Genomic DNA, 15,114 nt, shown 5'->3' on the forward strand with positions numbered 1-15,114 from the left:
TTTTGAAGTAACTTGTGAAGCACTTACTAATATGGAAGGATCCACCCGGTACCAATGTCTAGCCTTTGGTACCCTAAAAGATCCCTGGATCTTTACATGCACCTCAAAAGAACTTTTGGTACCGAGTCATTTTGGTTTTGGTACCTTTGAGGTGGACCGATGACCTCTTTTCTAGTAGTGCCTTGACCCTCCTGCTACTCTCTCATGCGGTCATGCCACCAATCCTACGCTTCTCAGCTTAAGTTTTCTTGACAAATTTGCATCATTTCAAATATTTGTGTCATCTTCACCGAATGCACACACACACACACAACCCATCCAGCCAGGGGACAATGAAAAGGAAATATGATCTGACCTCCAGAGGAATAATTAGCTTGTGAATATATATTTGCAGTACCAAGCACACCAACTAGAACACCTGGTATATACAAGAGGAAGCTTTTAAACAGCTGCACCCCTCTTCTATAGAAACCATTTCAGTCTGTCAATTAAAGCCAAAATTCATACAGGGCTCAGAGAAAGACCAAGCTACAATGAACATACTAATACAGCACTATACAAAACTACTAACATGCAACCAGAGAAAGAAATAATCTGAAAAATCAGCAGAAGTTCTAGAAAGGTTCAATGTCTCTCCTTATCAGAACCGCCCTTGCTGCATCAAAGGCATCCTCGACTTGATCGACATATCTATCATGCTTTTTCTTCGTATATTCCAATTCCTTGTTCAGATGCTCAATTTGGTTTTCTAGATCTAGAAAAATGAAAATGTAGCGTAAGATTTAACTCATGGCAAAATATTTGAAAGGTGAAGAGAGAAAGTTTGACCTTTTACCTGTCTTGTTTGACTCAAATATGTTGCAGTAATATTGGAGTGTAGCAAGCTCATCACTTCTCTCTAAAATATCTGACATCAGAGCCTGTTTGTCTGCCTTTTCATTTTCCAGTTCTCTGAAATTGAAAAAAGTAACAAGTAAATTCTTATTCTTATTGAAAAAACAGCTGAAGAAGTTTTAAGAGAACAAACTCATTAAGTCCGGAATTCTCTGCCTCCAAAGATTGGCTTCGGCTTTCATGACTCAGAACTAATTGGGACTCTCTTTGGAGCCTCTCTTCAAGAACTCTTATTCTCTCAACAGCAGCTTCTCGTTCATTTTTCAATTCTCTTTGAAGCCTCTCTTCAAGGATTCTAGTCCTCTCAGCCGCTGCTGCTCTTTCAGCTTCCAATTCTCGTTTGTGCCTCTCTTCAAGAATTCTCATCTTCTCAAGAGAAGCTGCTCTTTCATTATCCAAGTGCCTACAGGTGCGATCAAGTAACAAGTATACATGATTACACATTGTTGTTCATAGGGGAAAAAGGTTGTTAAATAATTCTTTTTCAAGAAGCTCACTCTATTAATTTGGACTTCTCTGCCTCAAATTGGTTTATGTAGGCATCATAACACCCCATGATCCTTGCATTATTCTGGTGTACATGTTAGAAAATTAGAACCAATAGCATTGCTTTCAATCAAACTCGAGTGAGAAATGTGTTTACCTCATTCAACAATGTGAGAATATTTGCCCTGATGTTTTCATCATCCTGGACAGTCATCCTAGAATGGAATGAGCTGCCTGACACAACTGAAGTATTGGTCATCTGTACAGTCGGTGCTTGTCGCTGGTACTCAGTATCGGAGGTCACTGGAAGCCCAAAAGTCTCTGGGTCCTGCCTGGAGGCTGCGACCACCTCCTCTAGGATAGGTGGTGGTTGCCACACAATCAACGCTCCAGTCTCCGCAGAAAGAATGCATGCTGAGTGAAAGTCTCGACACCTAATTTGTGACAAAGCATCTCTTCCAATAGGAGCAAGATTCTGTAAAGAAAAAAAAAACAATATAAGGACTATAAAAACCTATCCACCTATGAAAATTATGGAGAAAATGTAAAACCTTACCAATGTAGAAGACTCATGAATTGATTCCTGAGCTACCAAAGCCTCATCAGACTCATCAATCACCTCAACCTCCACCTTCTGTAAGTTACTTTGTGAAGCAGCAGGTGGCAGCGGTACAGTGTTTCCTTCTGCAGCTATATACACCACTGAAGAAAGGTTTGATTGAGCTGAAACAACCTCCCTCTTCTTGGCGCTGGCAACCTTGCGCCTCTTAGAAGGAAACATCATTGACCTGATGTGTTGCAGGCTATGATCAGGTCTATCAATTATTCAAAACAACATGTAAGATTTCCCTTTTACCAGAAAAAAAAAAGTTGTATTAAGGGAATTCCAAGCTGCATCTAGTTGATAATATAAATGGACAAGTAGAGCATTTTCTGTTGCTGCAAACTGAGGACAGCAAAGTATTGACACTGGTATATCATGATCCATAATGATTTGCATCGCAAACCATAACTATCTATTTTTCACACAGGAACCTTAGACACATCACGCATATGAAGGTCCAAGGTAGCTTGCAATATTTCTTATAGAGAAAAGGGAAGTACACTATGAGTTCACTGAAAAAGAAGAAAGGGAGGAGATGCAGAAAGAAATCGGTAGAGAAAAAAATGGTTTTTAAGCAAGTCTGGCCTGCTACTTCAACCTAGAAAATGCTAGCTTGCAGCGAATCAACCTTGTTAGTCAAACATGCAGACTAAGAGCGGAGACAAACAGACAAGACCTGAGCTTCTCCAATGGAGCACGGCCCAAATGGATGCCGCACGTGGGGCAGCACTTTATATTTTCCTTCGCCAACTTGTCATATATGCATTTCCTGCAAACTGAATTAAACACGCTATTATCGATGACTGAAGAAATTGAAGTTCAAAAAGTTTATGGATTGTTCGCAACAATTTCAAGTTTTCCTTGACAGCACTACCCACTGCCACTGAGCAGCTTGGTCTGGGCGATAAAGCATAGAGAGCACTCGTGCTCAGCTAATTGCCACCGGTGTGCTCATCCCACATACACATGCACACATGCCCAATGCAAGAAAAAACGATTACAAAGTCGGAATCGAACCGAATCCAATCGATGACAGACGGATTGGAACTGGGACGCTCAGATCAGCAAACAGGGTGGGGGAACGCCGCTCAAAAAAAAAAGGAGTGGCATTTCGAGGATCCCACCAGGAGGCGGGGGAGCTTACAGGCGTCGAGGCACTCGGAGAAGGTGGTGGCGTCGCGGAGGAGGCCGCCGCAGATCCCGCAGGTGACGCACGGCGCGACGACCGAGCTGGGCACCAGCACCTCCGTGGCCGTGCCCGCGCGGCCGCCGCCTCGGCCCAGCCGCGCGGAGCTGCGGCGAGGCGGCGGGCCTGGCGGCAGGAGGGCCGTGCTGCCGGGGCGCGGGCCGGCCGTCTTCGCCGCAGCTGAGTCTCGCGGGGCTTTCTGTATCATCGCCGCTGTGGGGAGATGGGTTCGGGGGGGGTGTTGGGGCGAGACTACAGTTGTGGGTACAAGGGGGGTTTACTGACTAAGTCCTCCGTAGCAAGCCAAAATTAGAATTAGAAGAGTTTTAAGGCCTCGTTTCGACGACTCCAATCTCGGCCGTTGGCCCAAGGAGATGACAAAGAGAAGGTAGGTGGCCATTCTCAATCCAAGCCTAGGAGATGACTAGGAGAAGACAGGTGGCTACGGAGTCGTCGAAACGAGGCATTTTCAATACAAGTATTATATGAGTTTCGATGATCAAAAGAAGGTAGGTGGTCGTTCTCAATGCAAGCATCATATGAATTTTATTCTCATTAAACAGCATGCCGTATATGCAATTTAAGAAGAATAGGAAGGATATAATTTTATAGTGATGAAATTTGGTGAAGAAGTTATCAAGAGCCATAAAACTAGAATGAAACTTCTTTAAAAGGGTTTGATGAAATCAGCCAAACGGAATGCTCTAATGCTTCTGAGTTTATGAGGAATCGGACGTGGACGCCGGCGCCCCCAATTTCTTTGTTCCTGGACGTGCTGCCCTAATTTTCAGCGAACGTACAACTTCTTTAAAAATGGAAAAACAACATCTTATGAAGTTATCTCAATGGCCATTCAGCTAATGTCGCCCAACTAAATGTCGACGGTCTTCAAATTCAAATCCGTGCATGGTGCGCATTTGCTCCTGAACCTTTCAGATCCCTCTGCAATCGTGCTGCCCTATTAGTGTCTGAATGTTACTCATTCTTCTTTTCATGCTCAAGGCTAATGTTCAGGAGCAGGTACAGGCTATTGCATCAAACCATTGAACAGCATACCCATTCTTCTTTCCTTTTTTACCCCATCTTTTAAATAAACCTTGAAAGGAACAGAGAAAAACACTTAACAGATGCTCACCACTCTACGGTGTGTGTGTCCTTTCAGGTCTCGGCAATCGTGCTGCCCTTTCAGTGTATGCACTCTACGGTGTGTGTGTCCTTTCAGGTCTCCGCCTCCAGGTTTCGTCAAATTTTTCGTCAAGCATGTGGATTTTAAAGGAGGGTCTGTGAGGGGTATGACTAGATTAGTTTTGGTAATGTTAATTTCAATTTTTTTGAATCCTTATAGTATAGAAGATAGATAGATAGATAGATAGATAGATGCATGATTTTTTGAAAAGCAATCATTCTTTTTTTGAGTAAAATACATCCACCATACAATAACTTGTATGGTTGTATCACTTCAGTCTAACAAACTACAAAGTTAGCAAACAAATACATGAACATGTCAAATATGCGCATATATGGTCACATGTATGCCCTGTAGATGTATTTTGCCTTGGTGACAGGTGACGTGGATGTTTTATCTATGTGCCTTCCTATTTTATTTTTATCCTTCGCTCTCATCTATATCTTAGCCAGGAGAGAGACTAACTGAGATGTAGAAGGGTACGTTAATTCCTGACGAGTATCTTAATATATATTAATATATATAGTTTTAAAGCTGCATTGTAAATTTATACAACAAGATAATTTCATTCTAATACCAATATCTCAATATTAGTTAGTGACAAATGGTTTCCAACGAGAATTAAGTAGGGATAAAAGTGACTTAAAAATTTGTAAAGCTAAAATTTCAAAGTACTAGTGAATATTGCTGGCATGGAAAAAATGATTAATCGGCTTGTCCAAAAGATACATTATTGAACGTTGCATTGATGGTTAATACAATATTTGTTTACCTTTATACCTAATCAACCCATTTTTTGGTACCACGTTTAACTGCCCATGAATAAAATATGGCCATTTTGTAAGTAGGTGTTTGGAAATTTTTATCAAAAAATATGAAAAAAAAGTCCAAATCACCTGCCATGTTGACAAAATACATTTGTATGGGTACATGTGACCGTATATGCACACATTTGACAAGTTTGTGTATCAACTTGCACATTTTGCTACTTGTTGGATCAAAGTGATACAATCATACAAGTTGTTGTATGGTGGGTACTATTTACTCTTTTGTTTTTGCATTCAGATCACACTTTTTTGCACTACAGACATCGGCCCAAAAAGATGCTTTCAGCCCAGCTAACAGAACATGAGGAACGGAAAGGAATTCGGCCCATGGGCGTAGCCGCAGGCCTCCAGCGGTCCTCCCGGGCTGAGCACGGAGCGCGCGAAACGGCGAAAAACCTCCACAGCCGAGTCCGTTTCCGTTCACGGCGGCGGCGGCGCCTCCTCACGCCGGGGCCGGCGCGGGAGAGGAATCCTCCTGCCTCCCCCGAAGGCTGCGGACCAGCTCCGCTCCCACCGCCTCCCGGCATGGTGTGGCACCGTGCGGCCTCACCGATCCCGTCTAGGTCGTTGGCTCGTCGTCGCTGGCCGCTGCTCGCGCTGCTAGGGTTTGCTTTGGAGTGGCGCCTCTGCTCGACGCCGTTACGCGTCGTCGAAGTAGAAGTAACGAATTTACCAAGCAATGTCAGATCTGTCGGTGATAACACTACGCGGAAGGACTAGTTTGTGTAGTAGATCAGCCTAACTGGTGCTTCGTGCATCCTGTGATGCGGATGTGTAGGACCATCAGGCGTCCTTTCAGACATGCGAGGAACACATGGGTATTTGACAGAGCTGTCTGTGTCTGGCAAAGTCATCAGTGCATATATGAGGCCCCAATGTCTGTACTCTGTAATGATGCTGTTGGGTTATGTAGGTGTGCGTCCTAATAGACTTGCAAAATTTTGTTCCTCGCTTTGAGACTTAAGTGCGAAGGAATGAAGGGCTCATCCTAAAGGATGTCAATTCCCATGTGATTGTTCAGCTTATATTGCACTAATTTATATGTAAGATTAAGTCCTGGTATTCTTTCAGCCAGTTACTTTTAATTGTAGCCTTATCTATTGTACTCAGGAGCTTCCTCATGTAATCAGGGATTCAGGGTGACACATTGATAGAATTACTTGGGTGAAGGGAAGAGAATTGGACCTATGTGGCTGTTCAACAATCAGTACAGCTGAGAGAAGGTAAATTCTTTTGCCCATTTTTCATATCGGATGGATTTCCTATTCATGACCTCTGTGCACATTGCCTGTTTTCAACATGTAATATTTTCAAAAGAGAGGTGGAATATTGTATGTGTGTTGGTGAAATTATTTTGCAGGACTGCGTAAAGCATGCACTTTGTTAATTAAATCATCTTAAATTTTGGTGTGATTTCTCCCATCTGGATGGTAAACTTTGATTTCAGCTAAGTGTTTGTTTGTTTTCCGCTGCGAAGTAATGGAACAAATTAATTGATATGCTTCTTCTTCGTCTTGAAGAATCTGGTTAAAGTAGTTGTCGGTACTCCAGGACTGGGGTACCCCCTCTTGCTGTGTCTAGGCAAAGGACTCGTTGTTATCATTAACTACGCCCTGACGGCCGAGCAGCCGGACCCCTGTGGTCCGGGTCCAGAGCCCTACTCTCCCGGCAAACGGCCCGGACCCACTCCCCGCTTGGGGAAGGTCCGGTGACGCCACGTGTCCCGGAGGAGGTAGTCCTCAGCCAAAACAGCTGGGGCCTCGGACCCCCGCCGGGTCCCGGACCCCCATATACTATCCGGACCACTCAGCGGGGTGGAGCCGACACCCCGCCCAGGGCTGGTCCGGACCCGCCGCGTGTCCACAGGTGCGGGCACGCGAGCGGGGCCACGTGGTTTCCACTGGAAGACTCGCCTACCTACCGCATTCAATGTGGTAAGCGGGAGTGCGCTCTGCCACAGCAGAGCCCGAGGCGGCTATTGCCAGGTTGCGCTGTTGATCGCGTATTACCAAGGCGCACAATGCAGTCGCTGGCGCCGCCCACGCCACGTATGTCAGTCTACTATGCCGGTTGGATACGACGACTCGGCTTCGCCCATTATGATGCCAACACGGTAGCATCAACAGACTACGCCGCAATCTACATTGCCCCAACGGGCGCCTCGCCGATGGGACAAATAAAGACTCCCCTCGGTCAGAGAGTCAACAGGGCGATGAAGCGTATCCGAGAAGAGATTCTCAACCGCTGTAGCTCCATTGAAGCTTTCTGCGCAGTATACTATACATCCACGTTAGACCCACATGTCGGGGTCTGAACGCCTGTGTACGCGTACCCTTGGTCTATAAAAGGGAGACGCTCGCTAGAGGAAATAGGGATTAAAAGGGACCGGCTGGGCAGAGGATAGACTCATTCACACCAAGAGCAATACACCTCACAGTGGACGTAGGGTATTACGCTCCGGCGGCCCGAACCACTCAAAAACCCGAGTGTTCTTGTGTTCTTGCCCCCAAGCTAGATTGGCCTAATCGCTCAGCACTTTCCCGAGTACTTTCTCTCTGGGATTAGCCGGGTGCGTTCCGCCACCCGGCTGTGGGTACCCCCAAAAAGCCCACGACATTTGGCGTCGTCCGTGGGGAGAGTGCAAGCGTTGGCTAGATCTCCAGGCTTTTGAGGCTGAGCACATCCTCTGCAACGTATTCGACGAGAAGATGAAGAGGGGCATGGCGTCACCAACGCCGCATGCCACGGCGCCGAGGCAGCGGTGCCCTCGGTGCGGCGGCGCACGGCAGCAGCGCCTGCTGTGCGTCGCCACTACGACACCTCAGAGCCGGTGCAGTGGCGCGCAGCGGAGACGCCCGCTGTACGTCACCCTACAACACCTCTGCGTTGGCTCAAGGTTTTCTCTCAAGCAACCACCAAGACTCCCCTGCGGCGACATGACGTCGGCTCAAGGCTTTCTCTCAATGTGAAGCCTGGAGCCGACCGCTGTGGCTCGGGGGAAGTCTACCGCCGTCTCCTTCCTCGCCAGGACCGAGTCTCTCTCGGTGCTGCTGCAGACAGGATCCCGCCACCAGGCGCGGGGGCCTAACGCCAGCACCAGGGTCGAGCCGGCGAATGACCGCCCTTCTCCACGCTCCGTGCTCATCCCAATGAGCACACAGCTCGTGATGAGCGATCATCGGGCTGGCTTCCGGCGGCAGACGGCGGCGGCTGGGCCACTCCCATTCAAAGCCAAAGAATTCGTCTCCATGCTACCTAGGCATGTGACAGTTCTTAGGCAGGGAAGGGCCCCCCGAGCTCCCCAGATGATGCTGGATGATGCAGTTCAGGCATGTCCAGGATGCCTTCGCCTCTGACGATTGTGGAGAACTCAAAAGTGGCAGATTCCACTCCGGTTGGGAATGTGCATGCCTTACAGAAGGCGGCCGTAGGTTACCTCTAGATAGGACTAAGAGAGTACATCCTTGTAATAACATGGCGCCTACGTGTGGTCCAGAGCGGTAAAGGTCCGCCCTTGTAAACCTGACCTCTGGCTTCATCGCACAAACAGGCAACGCCAGCAAGTGGTCCAGAGCGGTAGAGGTCCGGCCTCGTAATCCCGACCTTTGATGTACACCACGATAACCACAATAAAGAAGAATTGCTTTCTCAGTCTTATCTAAACTTTACAGTGATTACACTTATCCGTTTTAGTTTTACTGTGTCTTTCTCCCAAACGGAGTTTTTTCTTTAGTTACTAACGATCCAAGTTGAGTTGCTGGTTTGTGGTCAGGTGGGGACACCCCTTCTAGCTGGAAGGCAGTTCGAACCCCTAGGGACTTGCTCAGGAGAAGTGGTGCTCGTATCCTGGGGTAGAGAAGCTCTGCGTAGCTTAGCCTGGTAATGTACCCTAAGCCTATGTACTTCACTGCCCTGTTACGAGTCCCATAGTATCCGAGACTGTTGTCCCTAAAGGTCCCGGGCTCCTTTCTAGTATAAGGTCTGGTCTCCTACTCTTTGCTGCAAGGTCTGGTGGCGTAATTCATGGGATCGTTGGCAACACTCAAGTCCACTCCGGTGGCCCGCTCCGGCGGAGACCGCTCGCCACGGTCGACTCAAAGTCCACTCCGGTGGCCCGCTTCGGCGGAGACCGCTCGCCATGGTCGACTCAAGTCCACTCCGGTGGCCCGCTCCGGCAGAGACCACTCGCCACGGTCGCCTAGAGCCAGGTACAGGGAAGTGGTGCACGCTCCCTGGGCGGTTCGAGGTTCGTGCAACTGCTTAGGTTGGTTCCGTACCCTAAGCCTGCACCTTCGCCGCCCTGCGGAGAGTGCTCTAGTACCCGAACCTGGCAACATGTGCTCCGGCCTTTAGGGGGTCCGGAGCACCCGCTCGCGACATGAGCATGCCAACACAACTAAGTTGCGCTAGAACGCGTCAAGATAATGACCCCACCTGCGGGTCTGTACCTCCCCCGAGGTGGGCCCGGGGGCCACTGTCGGTACCCCAGGACTGGGGTACCCCCTCTTGCTGTGTCTAGGCAGATGACTCGTAGTTATCCTTAACTACGCCTTGACGGCCGAGCAGCCGGACCCCTATGGTCCGGGTCCAGAGCCCTACTCTCCCGGCAAACGGCCCGGACCCGCTCCCCGCTTGGGGAAGGTCCGGTGACGCCACGTGTCCCGGAGGAGGTAGTCCTCAGCCAAAACAGCTGGGGGCCCCGGACCCCCATATACTATCCGGACCCCTCAGCGGGGTGGAACCGACACCCCGCCCAGGGCTGGTCCGGAGCCGCCGCGTGTCCACAGGTGCGGGCACGCGCGCGGGGCCGCGTGGCTTCCACTGGAAGACTCACCTACCTACCACATTCAATGCGGTAGGCGGGAGTGCGCTCTGCCACAGCAGAGCCCGAGGCGGCTATTGCCAGGTTGCGTTGTTGATCGCGTGTTACCAAGGCGCACAATGCAGTCGCTGGCGCCGCCCACGCCGCGTATGTCAGTCGACTATGCCGGTTGGACACGACGACTCGGCTTCGCCCATTATGATGCCTACACGGTAGCATCAACAGACTACGCCGCAAGCTACATTGCCCCAACGAGCGCCTCGCCGATGGGACAAATAAAGACTCCCCTCGGTCAGAGTCAACAGGGCGATGAAGCGTATCTGAGAAGAGATTCTCAACCACTGTAGCTCCATTGAAGCTTTCTGCGCAGTATATTATACATCCACGTTAGACCCACCTGTCGGGGTCTGAACGCCTGTGTACGTGTCCCCTTGGTCTATAAAAGGGAGACGCTCGCTAGAGGAAAGGTAGATTAAAAGGGCCCGGCTGGGCAGAGGATAGACTCATTCACACCAAGAGCAATACACCTCACAGTGGACATAGGGTATTACGCTCCGGCGGCCCGAACCACTCAAAAACCCGAGTGTTCTTGCCCCCAAGCTAGATTGACCTAATCGCTCAACACTTTCCCAAGTACTTTCCCTCTGGGATTAGGCGGGTGTGTTCCGCCACCCGGCTGTGGGTACCCCAAAAAGCCCACGACAGTAGTAAAATTGAATATGCCCCTCCTTTCTCTCTGAGCCTTTCCTTTACCTTCTCCATGCTTTATAATAAGCGAAGCTTTCAATTTTCTGTTAAAGTTGTGCCACAGGTTGCAAGACTTAAAATGCTAAAAGCCAGAAACAAGGGTTTCATTGGTTACTCAAATAAATTTGAAGATACTCCATGTTTTCTAAATTCCAAGAAAAGATAAGGCAGTCTTCGACTGCCCATCTGAACATTGTATGGGACTGCTGTTTCTTTCTCGTATAACAAAAAAAAATGTGCAGCTCTCCTGCATAAGCGTATTCGAGAAAACAACATAATTAAGGCAGCCTTCTAGATGGTCCTGTCAGGCGATGCAATGCCATTGCCATGCTGGGTGCATGCTATAACTGGGGCTGATGACGTTACTGTTGACACAAGTTATCGGTATTACTTCTCAAGAAAATTAGTTGTAGCAGTATCTGAGTCAGGCTAGTTGCACATTTCTGTCCTGATATCTATGTGTGATTGATCAACATACAAATCTGAGTCAAGCAACTGGGGACCATACTTAGGCTGTCCTCCAGGGGCGCAATTAATGGCTGTCTAATTGGTGTCCCCGAAGGATACAGTATTTGTAAATGAATTTACCTTTTCCTGATCACCACTTCATACTCTAGTTTCTGCACAATACTTGATGTCAGATTACCACTCCATACTTGTGCTTTTCATTCCCCACGAACTTTTGTTACCACAAGCATTGCATTGTTTCATTCATTCCATTATTCAGCCAGCTACTTGGAATTGTCGTCCTATCTATGTTTTCCGTAGGATCTTCCTCATGAAATCTGAAATCAGGGTGGCCCAATGCAAGAGATCGGAAGAACTAGAGTGACAGGAAGAGAATCAGAGCCAAGTGGCTGTTCAACAAGTAAAAGAGTTGAGAGAAAACGTTATTTTGATTGAATTTCTTATTTATGACCAGTGCATTAGTTCAAGCCATGTGTACTGTGCCTATTTTCATCACCTGTTTTTTTAAAAAAGAGAGGTGGAATATTTTGTAAGTACTACAAGATCTTGATGGTGAAACTGTAATTGGGTCAGTGCAACTATTTTGCAGGATTGCAGTAAAACAGGCATATGATTTTGGTGTGACCTTTTCCATCTGCAGTTTGTGAATTCGATAATTTTGTTGCTTGGATGGTAAAACTTTCTTTGATTTTTTTTTTACCTGAGTGGTACTGATTCAAGTTGTTTGTTCTCCTTAAAAGACTGAAAAAGGCCTTTAATATCATTTTTAGTTTCTCTTGAAGGAGCCGATTAAAATAATTGACAAGCCCATCCCTTCTTCGAGTCTATTCTTTTACCCTTCACCATACTTTACAAGTGAAGCCTTTGATTTTCTGCTAAAGATGTTCCACAGATTGGAAGAAATTAAAATTTCAAAACAATGGTTATATTGCTTTAGATTTTACGCTACTCCAGATTTTCTTAATTTCCAGAAAGATTCATGACAAGGAATCTTCTAGATGGTCCAGAACTCCAGTGGATGCAATGACATTGCCATGCCAGGTGCATGACATGGCTGTAGGCTGATGACGATACTCTTTTGTTGACACAAGTTATCGGCATTACTCCACAAAGAAAATTATAGTGGGTAGCAGTACTTGAGTCAGGCTAGCTGTATGTTTGTCTCCTGATATTTATGTGCTATTGATCAACATGTGAAGTCTCACAGTCGTGCTTCTCTGTCTCGACAGGCACAAATGTCCAGCGATTTGGGGACCGGCTGAGGCTGTCCTCCAGGGGCGCAATTAACGGGTGGAAAATCGAAAGGAACTAGTACTTGTTAATTTTCTTATTTCAGATGACCACTCCATGCTCTAGTTTCTGAACATTACTTGATTTCAAATTACACACTCCACACTTTAAGACTTTCATTTCGCATGAACTGTTGTTACTACAAGCTTTGCATTCTGCTCAGCTTACCCTATGGAATCATTTCTTGGAACTGTATGGAGGCATCTTTATTACCCTTCTTTAATCTGTCAACTGGTCGCCCCTATGCCTGCTATGGCACTATTCACCTCCATAGGAACATGTTCTCCTCCACATTACCCCCATTTTGTCCAGAACAGTACATGCACATTGCCACCACCTGTTCGGCTGTTCCTTGTTTCAGATGTCCATGCAGTTACAGTATTATTTGCATCCCTGACTGACAGTCACCACATGTTCCTAACTGCAGCGTCCTGATGGTATCATACGAGATAGCAGATGGTCAGCCGTCGTTATCCCAGGATACTTCCTGCCTGTTGCCATGGCTCGGGCAGCGCGATTTCCTGGCCACAGGAGGGGGATTCCCGGAAGGTGTGCACCAACCGTATCATCATGTTTTCTGAGCCATCTGTGAGTATTTCCTGACAGATTCGTGTCCGTTTCTTCTCCTGCCGTGCTGCCGTATTATTATGATGCTATCCTGCCATGAAATGCTCAGCTCCTCGTAGACAGCATGCGTGGCTTTCTGTGCGTTTGGATTCTTCTTTGGGGTTCTGCTTGATCCGTGCCCCCTGCTTTGTCTGGCAGCAGGCAGGCAGGGAGCTGGCTTATCTTCTTTACAGCTTGAACCTTTGGCCCGGAGGTTGGTTGTCTGCTTAATTTCCTTTTATTAATGATCTTTCAATGTCAAGAACCTTGTGGACGACATAATTTAGAGCCTCTGATAAATGATCTTTGAGAAACAGATTTGTGAAAATAGTTAGTCTTGTTTTTTTTTCATTCAGATCTACTGCCGTCAGATGTCTATCAATTCTTCAGATCTGAGTTCTGAATAACGGAGCCTGTAGGATTCATCAGAGTGCAAACTGACTCCCGAAACAAGATGGGATTAGATAAGTTAGAAGCTTGATCTGACAGTCTTTCAAAAAAAAAGAAACTTGATCTGACAAGCAGTTGCTTTGGCACCGTGTTCCCTATAAGTTGTAAGCACACATTGAGAGACCTTTGGAGAGGAAAATGACCAAACTTAAGTCAAGTTTCTCTTTTTTCTTTTTCAGTTCTTTTACAGCCTTCGCTCATACAAAACACAACTCAAAAAACAAGGCGGCTAACTAAGAGCCTAAACAACTATATACACAATTCGTAGATCCTTCTCCTTGGTTTCAGAAACAACCATCTCTTTGTACAGCACTGGAGAGTCCAAGCCACACAGCTCCTTTGCACGACCTGTGCTCCTCGATTCACCCCATGAGTAGCAGCCTCTGCCTGTGCATCAGCGGTCACCTGGCCTCAGAACCATTCATTATCCTGAGCTTCTTGCACGAAGAGATGAACATGCTGCAAAGACAGAGAGCTCACAATTAGAGTTCTGCTCACTCATTCATCTTCAGATCTGACAGAGAGCTAACATGTTGATCCGATGGTACTTACTCCCAGGGCACATCTCCGACGAGCATGAGGTCGCCGTCCTTGTCCTCGTAGGCGAGGGCGTGCTGGCCGTCGCCGCCCTCCGCTCCGGCGGAGGCGGAGGACTTGGTGAAGAGGGCGTCCAGCGCCTCCCTGAGCTCCCGGTACCCCTTGTACATCCGGAGGTCCACCTTCCTGAGGTACGGCGCCCCGTCCATGCTCACCTTCACGTACAGCCCTCCGGGCTGCTCGGCCTTCTTCGCCGCCGCCGCCTGGAAGGTGTTCTTCCTGTACGCCCTCACCGGCGGCCACCCCACCACTTGCGCTCTGATGAAGAGGAGTTAACAACCGCGGTCAGCTCGTGCACTCTGTATTCGGATGCAGGGGAGCGTGGGGTGGGCGTCGCTCTTACTTGGCAGGCGTGGCGGCGTCGTGGTCGCCCCCGGCGGCCGGGCTGGTGCCCGAGGCCTCGCTCCGGGTGTCGTCGAGCGCGCGCTTGGCGCCGACGGAGGGCGCCGGCCTCTTGGGGCGGTCGTCGCCGCTGCTGGTTCCCGGCAGGCCGAGGCGGAGCTCGGTGGCGCTGAGGTTCTCGGCGTCGATCTCCATGGGAGCACGAGCTGCTAGCCGGCCGGTGTTCTTGGCAGAGGAAGAGAAGAGAGAGAAAGTATGACCACAGAGAGAGGATGAGGAGAGGAAGACGAAGATGATGAGGAGGAGGAAAGTTTTGTGTGGAATTGAAGTGTGCCGGTGAGGAGGATTGCGCTTTGTGCGCGGCTATATAGGGTGGGTGGCGGTGGCCTCTCGACCCGGCCGTGTCGCGTTTTAAATGGTGGCGCGTAGGCGCGTCCCGCGGGGACGAGGCTCCGCTGCAGTTACGTCCCCCGCAGTTGAGTCACTGCGTGTGGGGCCTGCATGCAGTGGGGCCCACGTGGCAGTGACCCAACTGCAGGGGACGTTACTGCAGCGGATCCGATTCCGTCCCACGGGGGGGCAGGGGGGCCGGCGGCAGGGCCCGCGGCC

General features: G+C 48.5%; 2 protein-coding genes across 3 annotated transcripts; both read right to left on the minus strand.

Annotated features, from left to right (window-relative positions):
- Positions 1-353: 353 nt before the first annotated feature.
- LOC120659531 lies at positions 354-3,393 on the minus strand. Of its 2 annotated transcripts, none has more exons than XM_039937709.1 (8): positions 3,129-3,393; positions 2,661-2,760; positions 1,937-2,168; positions 1,538-1,855; positions 1,392-1,465; positions 1,028-1,297; positions 836-951; positions 354-754 (listed from the first exon to the last, which is right to left on the minus strand). In XM_039937709.1, the coding sequence occupies exons 1-8, from the start codon at positions 3,376-3,378 to the stop codon at positions 615-617; spliced, it is 1,500 nt and encodes a 499-aa protein (XP_039793643.1). In that variant the 5' UTR covers positions 3,379-3,393; the 3' UTR covers positions 354-614. The 2 variants fall into 2 exon arrangements, with proteins under 2 accessions (XP_039793643.1, XP_039793642.1); XM_039937708.1 differs by having other exon boundaries at positions 1,937-2,195.
- Positions 3,394-13,691: 10,298 nt separating this feature from the next.
- On the minus strand, positions 13,692-14,893 carry LOC120659533 (auxin-responsive protein IAA24-like). Its single transcript, XM_039937710.1, has 3 exons — positions 14,507-14,893; positions 14,119-14,421; positions 13,692-14,025 (listed from the first exon to the last, which is right to left on the minus strand). The coding sequence occupies exons 1-3, from the start codon at positions 14,698-14,700 to the stop codon at positions 13,968-13,970; spliced, it is 555 nt and encodes a 184-aa protein (XP_039793644.1). The 5' UTR covers positions 14,701-14,893; the 3' UTR covers positions 13,692-13,967.
- Positions 14,894-15,114: the final 221 nt, after the last annotated feature.

Source organism: Panicum virgatum, chromosome 2N (genome assembly GCF_016808335.1).
Source record: "Panicum virgatum strain AP13 chromosome 2N, P.virgatum_v5, whole genome shotgun sequence".
Classification (NCBI taxonomy): Eukaryota; Viridiplantae; Streptophyta; class Magnoliopsida; order Poales; family Poaceae; genus Panicum; species Panicum virgatum.